This window comes from Condylura cristata, unplaced genomic scaffold, assembly GCF_000260355.1.
Source record: "Condylura cristata isolate star-nosed mole 26May11 unplaced genomic scaffold, ConCri1.0 scaffold00063, whole genome shotgun sequence".
NCBI classification, from domain to species: Eukaryota; Metazoa; Chordata; class Mammalia; order Eulipotyphla; family Talpidae; genus Condylura; species Condylura cristata.
The window spans coordinates 634,345-646,325 of record NW_004567164.1 but is presented as its reverse complement, the minus strand read 5'-3'; the positions used below and the strand labels follow the sequence as shown (position 1 = coordinate 646,325).

Below are 11,981 nucleotides of genomic sequence, written 5' to 3'. Positions count from 1 at the left end.
CGCCGGCCTGCTCCGCCCCTTCCCGCCCCGCGTCTTCCTCCTCGCGCTCCTCCTCGCTCGGCTGCTCGCTGACCGCGCGGCGCGCTGCAGGCTGCAAGATGGCTGCGCCCAGGCCCCCGCCCGCCTGGCTGTCGGGCGTGCTGGTGCAGGTGCCCATCCAGGACCTGGAGGCCCTGCGCGCGCTGACCGCGCTCTTCAAGGAGCAGCGGAACCGAGAAACCGCGCCCAGGACTATCTTCCAAAGAGTCCTGGACATCCTGAAGCGGGCTTCTCACGCCGTGGAGCTGGCCTGCAGAGATCCGCGCCAAGTGGAGCATCTGGCCTCCAGCCTGCAGCTCATCACCGAGTGCTTCAGGTGTCTCCGGAACGCGTGCATAGAGTGCGCCGTGAACCAGAACTCCATCAGGAACCTGGACACCATTGGCGTCGCCGTTGATCTGGTTTTTCTTTTCCGTGAGCTGCCTGTGGAGCAGGAGTCCCTGTTGACGGCTTTTCGCTGCGGCCTGCAGTTCTTAGGCAACGTTGCCTCACGAAATGAAGAGTCCCAGGCTGTTGTGTGGACGCATGCTTTTCCAGAACTCTTTTTGTCTTGCTTAAATCATCCAGACAAAAAGATCGTTGCTTACTCGTCCATGATACTGTTCACCTCTCTTAATTCTGAAAGAATGAAAGACCTGGAGGAAAACCTCAATGTCGCCATTGACGTTGTGGACGTTCACCGAAGGCAGCCTGAATCCGAGTGGCCGTTCTTGATTATTACCGACCATTTTCTGAAATGCCCGGACCTGGTCAAAGCCATGTATGCCAAAATGAGCGATCAAGAAAAGGTTACCTTGTTGGACGTCATGGTCGCCAGAATAGCCGGTGATGAGTCCCTGCTCCAGGATGACGTCTCTGTGTTTCTGAGCCATGCTGAGTTGATTGCAAGTGCTTTTGTGGGTCAGTACAAGACTGTGCTGACTCTGGCCTCCGACCTGCAGACGGGGGAGGAGGCGGCGGCTCTGGCCACCATTAGGCTCCTGGATGTGCTGTGTGAGATGTCGGCTCACACTGATCTCCTGGGCTACCTGCAGGTCTTTCCCGACTTGCTGGAACGAGTGATTGATCTTTTACGACTGATTCATGTCGCGGGCAAAGACAGCACAAACATCTTCAGCACCTCGTGCTGCGTGCAGGCTGAGCGAGAGGTCTCAAATGTGGCCGAGGGGTTGAAGTCTCATCTCATTCGCTTGGTTGGAAATCTGTGTTACAAGAATAAGGACAACCAAGACAAAGTGAGCGAGCTGGATGGCATCCCCTTGATCCTGGACAGCTGCAGTGCAGACGACGGCAACCCCTTTCTCAGCCAGTGGGTAGTGTATGCCATCCGAAACCTCACGGAGGACAACAGCCAGAACCAAGACTTGATCGCCAAGATGGAAGAGCAGGGCCTGGCGGATGCCTCCCTGCTTAAACAGATGGGATTTGAGGTGGAGAAGAGGGGTGACAAGCTCATTCTGAAACCTACCGGTGACAGGCCTCAGCTGGAATGAACTCTCCATCCAGATATCTGCATTTTCAGGACCTGTCTCTCGTGTAGTTTTCATCTTCTGCAGCATGTGAAATTGCAAGTGTGTAAGATTAATAAGTGCAAATTCAGGAACACTTGACTCTTAGATAATAGGTAAAAGTTAGATGTCTATAAGCTTAAACACGAAAGTACGTGAGCATTCTGTTGTTGATGTTGTTTTCTTGAAAAAATGTAACTGTCTGCTTTGCCTTTTGCCCTGTGGATACAATGTATGTGTAAGTGGGATATTGTGCTTTCTGTGGCAGCAAATAATAAAAGCCCGTTGAGAGCCCATCCCTTCCTTGGTATAAATAAATATTGGTGTTAAATTCAGTGAATGTGTATGCATGAAAGAATTTCTTCCTGATTTGTGAAGTGAGTGACATCCACAGAGCTGGAGAGCTGGGAAGAGCCTGGCATCTTCCAGTTTGCTTACGGTTATATGTGCTTAAGCCCCATTTCTTTTCTTTGACTTGAAACAGCGTAACACTCTGTGGTTTGAGACATACAGAATGCAGCAGTGTCAGGGTATTCTGTGCTCTGCTCCTAATTCCTGTTTCTTCAGGGCACCAGCTGGGTTGCTGATCATGCCCCGCTTTCTGGCTCCTTCTGGATTCTGCTCTGCCGCCAGGTGACAGCAAACCCTCCCTGCTCAGAATACCAGAGAACAGATTGTTTTGGGGTTCTGAGGTCCAGGCATCCCTTCCCCCTGCTATTCCCTTAGTGATTTTCCCATTTGCCTTCCCCTTGAAATATTTGTAAAAGATTCTTGGACAAATCCAAGGAAAAGGGCAGCTTTCTGAACTCCAGACTGAACACTAAATAAAACAACCCGCAGCCCTCTGTCCAGTTTTTCCAGGTCTTTATCCTCCTGGAGGATAAATGTGCTCAGGTTGAACAGCCAGTCCCATGCCCCTTCTCCCTTACCTATTCTCAGACAGCAATGGAAAGCCTATGGCTAAATTTAGAGCCTTTATGGTGAGTTTCTAGTATTATTTTAAAGTCAGTGGGTACTTATCTTTTTCTTTTAAGGGTGGGGGTTGGCTCTTGAACTAAAAAGTAGGCCATGTGTGCCAGGGAAGAAAGATCCCTTATTCAGCCGGATTTGAGATAGGTTGGTCCATGAGAATGGAGTGTTTGTGTGTGTGGAGAGAGGGGTAGACACTTAGAAGAACTTTATAGCCACCCCGCCAAAAGTCTTTGAATTTCACCACTTCCCTCCTCACCCCCCAAAAGGCAATATTCAAATCAGTCCATGTTTATGGAGCAGCTGTTTTCCGCCAGGCACCTTGCTGAATCGGCAATACAACAGAAGGACCATGTCTGACATTCTTTCAGCTGTCCCTGAGCAATTCTGACTTGGGAGACTACCAGACACAGTGAGGACAGAAGACCCGTAACATATTTAGACTGACTGAAGAAGTAATGTGGACGGCGGCTCTGCTCACCACTATATCAACAAGGCTCAGGTAGTAATTTGCACCTGAGTGTTTCTCCAGCTGTAGTATTTCCTGGTGCTTAGATGATCTCTTGGTTACATGTTGCTTTTACAGTTATTAGGTAAATAGTCATATTGTAACAAAAATGACTTTCCAGTACTGTGACACCCTGTCACCGCAGCAGACACTGGAAGCTGGAACCCGAGAGGCAAATAAACTAAGGAGCTACAACTGGATCCGGCTTCTGCGATTTAGTTAATGGAGTGGAAACCTTGCAAAGGAGCCTAAGGCAGGACTGTCCCACTGAATGTTCCCTCCTGCCTTCATTCCCTCCTCTGTCCTGTATGCACGGCAGCAACTTGTTACCATGTAAAATGATCATTTACCTAGTAATTGTAAAAGCAACATGTAACAAGATCATCTAAGTAGCATGATATACTACAGCCGGGAGAAACACTCAGCTGTAAATTACTTCTTGAGCCTTGGTGATGTAGCAAGCATTGAAAAAGCTTCTGCTTCGGGTCAGACACTGGGTGTCAAGGAGGAATGAGATTCGGACATGCGCTTGAGGCATTTAGGAATGGGAGACAGTTTTACATTTCAAGCCCACGATTAACGCTAAACAGGCAGAAACCAGGAAACTCTGAAGGGGCTCCAGGCGCGCCTGCATGCAGGTATCCTAGCATGAAGGGTGAGGCAGTAGGAAAGAGGTGACATTTTTCCCCCCTTTTGAGTGGTGAGATTAAAATCCAATTTACCTTTGAGTGAGTCAAAAATATTCTCGGATCAGGACCGGGCCCTGCCCCTGATCTGGGCGGAGAGAAACCTGGAAAGAAGACGGTGGAAATTCCGTGAAAGCCCCTCCCTCCCATCTGTGCCTGACTTCCATTGCCCTGCTGTGAAGGGCAGAGATTTTCCCCTGCAAAAATGATGACGACGACCCGGAATTCTTGTAAAGGTCAGTTAAGGAAAAGAGACAATGATGTCGTTTAAAGTGACGCTTCCTTTTCAGCTGCATTAAATCCAAGAGTATTCGCTGAGTTTAAAAGTGAGACACACAGGGAAAGAGCCGTCAGATGGACCGCCGGTTCGAGCGTCTTCAAGGAGGGTTCCATGGTGTAATGGTTAGCACTCTGGACTCTGAATCCAGCGATCCGAGTTCAAATCTCGGTGGAACCTTTCCTATTCCGGCCGATTTTTGCTTTCCGATCACCCAGATTCACCGAGTGAATCTGGCTGCTTTCGATTCTAATGCTTTGCGTTTTGATGGAGTCGGGCAGTGCGGAAAGGCACATACCACAGTGTCAGTGGTCCATGAGCGCAGTCGGGCTGTGGCCGCCCAGTGTCTGTCCCTGTCGCTCTTCCCATCGGGCTGATTTTTCTCCAAGGGTTCTCCCGAGTGACAGTGCATGCAGCAAACGCGACTGGATACAAGCCCAAGGGCTGAGCACAACGTGGTCCGTGACGGAATAAATACGAGGAGAAAACAGGGAAAGGCAGTAGACAGACTTTACTGAGGGGCTCTCCCTTGTCAGGATGGAGAAGGAAAAGGTAAGAAGCGAAGAATTTTTGAAAGAAAAGTGTGTGTCAGAAGTGGGATTCGAACCCACGCCTCCATTCGGAGACCAGAATCCTCTACAGAGGAAGACAGAGCTTGAGTCTGGCGCCTTAGACCACTCGGCCATCCTGACACTCGGAGGCGGGGTCTCCCTAAACTAAATAAATTCGGCTATGGCGATGCTCGGTGGCCACCGAGTGCCATCTCTGCTCCTGGCTGGTATTATACTTCTGGTCACTCACTGGTCACTGCTCTGCTCACAATGCCTCGGTCACGTCCAGATGGGCACAAAGAGTTTGTGCTCCACAATCATTCTCTCACCTCTCCGCTGTAAGTTTATCTGCTCAAACTTATCTGTACTGACTGTCCAATTTCGTTTCACACAGACTGCTAAATTCTTAGCGTTGACCAAATCTCCCCAAAGTTTACTAATTGCTGCTGTTCTAGACAGTCACAAAGGACTCGAGGTGGGTAAAAAAAAAAAAAAAAACTGTTCCTAACACAAAACCATCCCACATAAAGTGGGGGGGGGGAGTGTTAACCACACAACAAAAATAGAAGTGGGGAATTGTGAAAAAGAAACGTTTGAGGAGAAAATATGACTGGTGTGCGGTGTGCGCTTGGCTTGTAACCTATTGTAATCTCACCCTGACTGGCTCCCCCTTTTTCTAACTTGTGAGTTATCTGTAGTGTATTTTCTGCTGGCAAATTAACACGTGCTTGCAGTAAAAATAGCCATCACAAAAATCTGTAACCTAGAAAGTTAGTCATAATCCAGCCTCCCTCCCGAATAATTTGGTTTATACTCTTCAGACATTTTTTCAGTATACACACAGTATACAATACTTTTACCCCCAAAATCAATCCATCCTACACAATGTGCTGTCATTTTCTTTTGAGGTCAAGCTAATTTACAAAGCTGTCTCTCGGAGGCGCACCGAGGTAATGTGGGGACATGCCCAGGTAGGGAGAGTGTCTGCAATTTTTCTTTATTTATCACACACACACACACACACACACACACACACGCACTCCCGCCCCTGGGGGTTACCACTCTGTCTCTGGTGAGTCCTCTGCCCCTCCACACCTCTGCCTTATACCTCAGTTCTTGTATGCATAAATCTTACAGATTTATTTATTTAGGCATGTAAGAACTTGAGGGGTGGGGGTGAGAGGAGTCACCAGAGACAAGAGTGGGGAGCAGAACAGGCCGACATCCTTAAATACACTGCTGAGAGGGACAGCTTGTGAGACAGATGTGGATCAGCTCCCTGTCCTGGGATGGAACTCTTGCCACAGTGGCCGGTGACACTGCTGTCTTTAACCCCTGCGCCACTGCCACCGGGGAGACCCAGTTTCTGCATTCTTATGAAGGGTGGGGGTGCCAGGGAATCAGGGTCATCTGATACCAAGACCATTTGACTAGTTGCTGGAGTACGTGTTCTTTTCTGTTATCAATTAAAACCACCCTGTGTTCCCCCGGCAGAGACGTGATCAGCGCCCACTCTCGGCCCTACGTTCTTTCTAATGTAACAATAGAGCATGTGCTTCCTTTTTACAGTTAGTACACTTCTGGGGATTGGTTTTCATTAATTTCTTTTTTCTCTCTTTTTTTAAAACTTCATTGTTTCTCACATTGTTTCTTTTTTTCTCATTTTCTTGTTAACTACATTGTTCCTCACTCCTGGACTCTGCTAGACTCAACTAGATTTTTCTCACATGAACTAGAAATAAAAAACTAGGAAATAAATCTGAGAAAGCACAAAATGATCACTATCCTACAATGGCAGTTTTCAGAGGCTGTGATTACAAAATGCCATCTTCTCTCATGCTTCTTTCCCAGAGAGAAGAAATTGTGGAGCTTACTTGTAAAGGGACCGATATTTCTCAAAAATCAGAATTTCTGCCACCCACCTTCTTTCTTTACTCAAGTGAAATCATTTTCATAACTTGAAACTTAAAGTGGAATATCCATTTCCCTGTGCAGAAAGGAGCACTTTTAAGTACTTGAGAACCCATTTGTGCCTGTTTTTTAAAAAAGGGTGTTTGAGATCATGAAGGCCCGCACATAGTACAAAATTCAAAAGATCCACCAAATTGTTACCCCAAAGGAGAACTGCTTCTAGATTACTAAGAATCCTTCCATCATTTCTTGCAAAGTGATCACACTCGTTCCTTGCGGACCTAGTATGCTCCTGGGCAAATCTGCAGGGGACAGAGATGACTAGACACGTGAGCTTAAAACTATAGGACAAGGCCCGAAACAGACACACAGAGAGAGATTGTTAAAGTTGTGACAGGATTTACGTACAAGTGGATGACGTGAAAGGGCGAGAAGGAAGAGAAGATGTATGGCTTGGCAGGCAGCTGGCTGTGGCGTGCCCTCCCCGGCTGGCACCAGCGGGCGGAGCCCAGGTACCGTGGGAAGCCGCCAAGAAGGAAGCTCAGCCTCTGCGTGCCCTTCTCAAGTCTCCCGGACAGCTCTGCTCCACCCTCGCCCGCGTCCCTATTCAGGAAGTCAGGATCCAGAAAGCGCCCCCTTTGGCCCCGGGGGTGGCTATCAGCGTCACCCACTGAGTCGGAGGCCGGAGGCCCTCTGCCGTCGCCGGCACTACAAATCCCATCACCACCAAAGGGTGGTCCGCTGGGACCCGAGGGCGGAGTTAAGCAGGCAGGTTTGGTCTAAAACCAGACTTGTGGCCTGGAGGGGGGACGGGGAGGGGGGTGTTGGCCTCCGCCTTTGGCTTAACTCTTGGCTTCATTGGCTTTCAGTGTGCTATTGGGGTTCCAGGTGAGCAGCCCTGGTTGGACACATTCACCAACTTACCTCCCTCGCTTTCTCCCTGAACTATTCGTTTCTTCAGTGCCCCTTTTGCTGTAAATAAACCCTTTACCAAACTTCTGGTGTGTGCCTGCAGTTGGGTCTTCGTGTAAGTCCCTTTAAGTGCACCGGTGAGGACCCACAGCCTGGCAACCTATTTCATATCGGGGTTGCCTTGTAAAACCAGCTGCAGTAACATGCATCATGTTAGACATTTTACTTATACTATGCTTGAAACATTTCTGATATTTTAGTGAATGATTTCTCATCTATGTTTACAGCGTTTGTAATAAGGACTTTGACCTCACCTGCAAAGAAATTTGAGCTTTGTCTTCTTCTGGGAGGTAACCTCTGAACATTTAAAATTTCCCTAGTGATAGGAGTGTCTTTTATTCCTGTTGGGTTCCTCACAGCACATCTGAGAGTTTATCCTCAAGAGATAATTCTGCCTGGGACACAGATTTCTCAGGCGACTTCCCGGGGATCTTATGACTCCTAGCCGGTGGAAGATGCTGGAAAATGAAGGAGAGAGGAAAGATGACGACCAAGATGGCTTTGGCCCTGGCCATGGTTCACACATTATTTTGAGTGCCTTTGGAAGGAAGAGTGAGAGCCCAGAGTCAAAAGGAGGCATTTCATAAAAACTGTGAAATTCAGGTCACAAACAGTGCTGATTCAGGGCTGGTGACCAAAGTTGCTAATGAACGACTCCACAGCCATCTCCTTCTCTTCCTGTCTTGCTCACAAACCCAGGTTTTTATCGGACTTAGTAATGCACTCAGGAAGAGAGAAACCCCCAAATTTATTTTGCAGTGACTTATGTAGAAGTTGCTGTGCACTAGAAGAGCCTTCTGAGTAGGATTTTCAGTACCAGTGCCAGGATGATTTGTCCCAATTTGTCTGGAGCATTTCCTGTTTTTTACCTGTTGCCCTGGTGAATAATTGCTAAAAGCATCCTCTTCCTAACTCATCCAATGTTCAAGTTTGGACAATGAACTCAATGGTTCCATTTTTAAAAAGGGGGGTGTCACTCACTGGGACAAGTGACCTTTACCCTTCCTACTTCCTGTCTGGACTATGAAACTCCAGAAGCCACCTTGTGCTATGATGACCTTGAACGCAGCTGTTGAAGCAAAAAAGAGACTGAGCCTTTAAGGAGGAGGAATTTCCCAGCTGGCCTTGAACTGCGTTCTTCTTTGAATGGAGAAAAATCAAAACTCTGTCACATTGAAGCTCTTCTTTGGGCTCCTCATCATACTCAGGAGTCCATCCAAGAGACTAAGATCAGACAAAGGGAAGTGGGAGACCATGGGCAGGTTCTCCTAGCATCCAGGCTAGCCCACTCCATCGTATCCATGAGTTTCTGCAGCGTTGACCTCAAGGATGCCTCTTGACTGCGGAGAGTGACCTGAGAGCCATCTCTCAGCCTCCCAGCCGCAGTAACTGGTGAAAGGATGGATAATACCACTAAACTTCAGCCAAGCAGCACAGTGAGCCTTCAACAAAACATAGGGATTTCCTAGTGGGCAGAAGACAAGACAAGGATGTTGTGACATGCAGGAAATTGCTTTTATTTTGAGGTTATTGTCGATGTACAAAGAATTGTAAAAAAGCAAGTTTATTGTACCTTGTGCCCAATCTCCTCGAATGGTAACATTTTCCTAAGGAGAGCACAACATGGTCAACAGGAGAGTGACACTGTCACAGCGGCCTTGTTCAGTGTCACTCACTTTTATAAGCACTCGTGGGTATGTGTTTAGTTCTGTGCAGATTTACCTTATGGTACGTGTGACCAACGCCACTGTGGAGACACCAATTATTCCACCACCCGGACACCCCGTGCTCCCTTTTCACAGCCACAGTCATTGGCCCCCTCCCCCAAACTGTGACAACCACTAATTTGCTCTCTTTTTTTTCGATGCATATAAGAGCTGGGGTACAGGCCACAGATGCCGGGGTGACAGGATTCACCAGACTGACTGAAGCCCACTGCTGAGGGGAGCAGCGGGGAGACAGGAGAGGTCTGCTGCACCATGTGGGTCAGCTCCCTGGCCAGGGGCCCAACTCACGCTGCAGTGGCTGCCGACAGCTTCATGATGCTGAGACTTAACCCCTGAGCTACCCTGGAAGTCTACTGCTTTGTTCCTTACGGTTATAATTTTGTCATTGCAAGGATGTTGTGAATGAAATACAGTGTAAACTCTTGAGATTTGAGTGTAACCTTTTTCACTCCGCATAATTCCCTTGCATCCATCCAAGTTGTGCGTTTCTTCCTTTTTATTGCTGAGAAGTAGCGTGTGAAACGAATATGCCAATTTATTTAAACATTCACCATTGAAGGGCTCTTGGGTTGCTTCCAGGCTTGGCTATCATGAATAATGCTTTGTGCAGATTTCTGAGTGAACATAAGCTTTCATTTCTCTGGAATTAATGTCCAGCAACAGAGATTTGAGACTCAAAACTGCAACAACGATTTGGTGACCTCATCAGAAAGGCCTTCCCTAAGCCATTTATCATCACTCTCCATTATCCATATCCTGATTCATTTTTCTTTCATACTCTGTATGCGTTTCTTGGTCTGCTTCTCATCCATCTTTCCCCCTAAAGAGTAACTCCATGCGCCCAGGCAACTTTATGTTGTTGCCTGTATCTTGGCGCCTGGAAGAGAGCATGGCACAGAGTGGACACTCAGTAAACATGTACCGGCAGAGTGAAGGACTGTGAGACATGCGTCTCTATTAGTACAGGCAGACCAGCATCAGTACCATGGGGCTGTGCTCCGAGAAGCGCCCTGTGAGGCGATTTCACTGTGTGACTGCCGCAGGGTGTAATCACGAAAGCACAGAGGCGACAGGCGAGGCTGGCTGGGGGCCGACTGGGATCACCCTGGCTGCAGTCCCTCACCAGTGACGGAAACATCGGTACGGAAGGAATGACTGGCTGGAACACGTTCTTTTTGGAGGCTGATTAGTATCCTATTGTTCACCTGCGTAGTATTTTTATTAACTTGCCCCCTCCTGAAGCATGTTTATGCTGGTTCCGGTATTTTACAAGTCAAACAATTCCGTAAGACAACCCTTACGCGAGCGATCATTTGTGCAGATGGGATAAAGTAGAGTTAACAGAAGAGGACGTGCACATGGCATATTATTTTTAGGTACAGCCTTTCGACCGCCTAGAAAACAGAATGTTTGTATTACTTTTTTTTTTAATTTGGAGCTTTTATGAATTTATTGTTTAATTTAAATGCTTTTTGTTCTGGACTACGTTTTGGTGGAAGAAGTGAGGTGGAACCCCTCTTCCCCTCAACGCCAGCTCCAAGATCATTTTTGAAGGTTCAGCACCACACTGCAGTGGCTCCTTCATCTTTTGCTGCCTTCTTACTTGCATTTGGGTCTGTTTTTCAGTTCCTATGCTGTCCCATTGATTTGTCTGTGCACTAGTTAGCGTAGTCTTGTTTTTCCTGACTAATCTATTTTTATTTTGCCAGACTAACTTTACTATCATTTGGTGAACACATATTAGAGAGAGGAAGCAGAAACATCTTACATTTTCATCAGCACCCATTCAGGCTGCTGCCTGGAACAAGTTTTCAAGGATGGTGGGGTCAACAGCGTGCAATGCCTCGGAAATAGCAAAGTGAAGCCTGAAAACTGTCCTGTGGATCTGGTCAACACTAGAAGTCACTGGCATCCCCTGGGCAGATGGGTCGAGTGGAGAGGGTAGGTGGGATTTTTGTTTAAAAATAAACATTTTGTTAATAAAACCGATCCACTGGGGATAGTTTTTGCTTAATACTCAGAAAAACTCACCTAAGCGTTTTAAACAAGACAGCGTCTGCAGTGTATAGTTTGCATACAGGCATTCTGCAGTGAAGGGGAGCCTACTGCCTTCTGTCTTTAACATCTGACTCTACTTGTCGGTGCCGGCCTCTGTCCTCTGCCTAGCCTCACGCGCCAGGGTCGCTGCTGTGGCTCCCAGCATGGTGTGTCCATTCCAGGCTGGAAAAAGGAGGAAGGGGAAAGGTTAAAAGCCCAGTTGTGGCCTACCCCAAATGCAACGCTAGTTTCTGGAGGTAGACTGAGGGCTGTTTGGGACTGGAATGTGAAGGCTCAGAGTGTTGTTCGGAAGGGGGATGTGAGCTTAGCCGTGGCCAAGACATTGATTTCTTTCCTCGGACTTGTTGCTCCACGCGAGGGGAGGCCAGAGTGAAACCCCCAAAGCAAGGAGCCTGAAGCGGGGTTCAAATCGCAGGACGATCCCGAGACAACAGCAAAGACGATGCCAGGTGGGGATGAGGATGTCTCGAGCCTGTGAGAGCCCAGGGAAGAGGCCCGACCCGACCCCGCGAGGCGCGGCCGTGCAGTGGGCATCGCATTGCACCATTTTACGGGAGGACCGTCCTGGTGGCTTCCCGGTGTCCGGCAGCCCTCCTGCTTCGGGGCCTGGGCGTCGCGATCACCTTCATCTCTGGGGAGAGGAAACCGAGGCTGCGACCGCCTGGGCAGGGCCTAGGCGCCGGGAGGAAGCAGCGGGCCGGGCCTGAGCGCGGCAACTAGGCCTCGGCTCGGAGACTCCGGCCGACGCCGCGCCGGACACCGAGCAGCGGCCAGC

The 11,981-nt window shown here is 48.5% G+C and overlaps 1 protein-coding gene, 1 long non-coding RNA gene and 2 other non-coding genes across 4 annotated transcripts; 2 read left to right on the top strand and 2 right to left on the bottom strand.

Moving 5' to 3' along the window:
- Positions 1-22: 22 nt before the first annotated feature.
- Positions 23-1,882, top strand: ATXN10 (ataxin 10). Its single transcript, XM_004695446.2, has one exon. It carries the CDS (start codon positions 99-101, stop codon positions 1,530-1,532), a length of 1,434 nt encoding a protein of 477 aa, XP_004695503.1. The 5' UTR covers positions 23-98; the 3' UTR covers positions 1,533-1,882.
- Positions 1,883-4,095: 2,213 nt separating this feature from the next.
- Positions 4,096-4,167, top strand: TRNAQ-CUG. Its single transcript has one exon. It is a non-coding gene; the product is annotated as a tRNA-Gln (tRNA).
- A 406-nt stretch (positions 4,168-4,573) lies between these two features.
- Positions 4,574-4,679, bottom strand: TRNAL-CAA. Its single transcript has 2 exons — positions 4,642-4,679; positions 4,574-4,619 (listed from the first exon to the last, which is right to left on the bottom strand). It is a non-coding gene; the product is annotated as a tRNA-Leu (tRNA).
- A 2,784-nt stretch (positions 4,680-7,463) lies between these two features.
- On the bottom strand, positions 7,464-11,920 carry LOC105854599. Its single transcript, XR_001146216.1, has 3 exons — positions 11,751-11,920; positions 11,180-11,368; positions 7,464-8,886 (listed from the first exon to the last, which is right to left on the bottom strand). It is a non-coding gene; the product is annotated as an uncharacterized LOC105854599 (long non-coding RNA).
- Positions 11,921-11,981: the final 61 nt, after the last annotated feature.

Coding starts and splice junctions, on each gene's coding strand:
- ATXN10 (XM_004695446.2), top strand. CDS start 99: ATGGCTGCGCCCAGGCCCCCGCCCGCCTGGCTGTCGGGCGTGCTGGTG.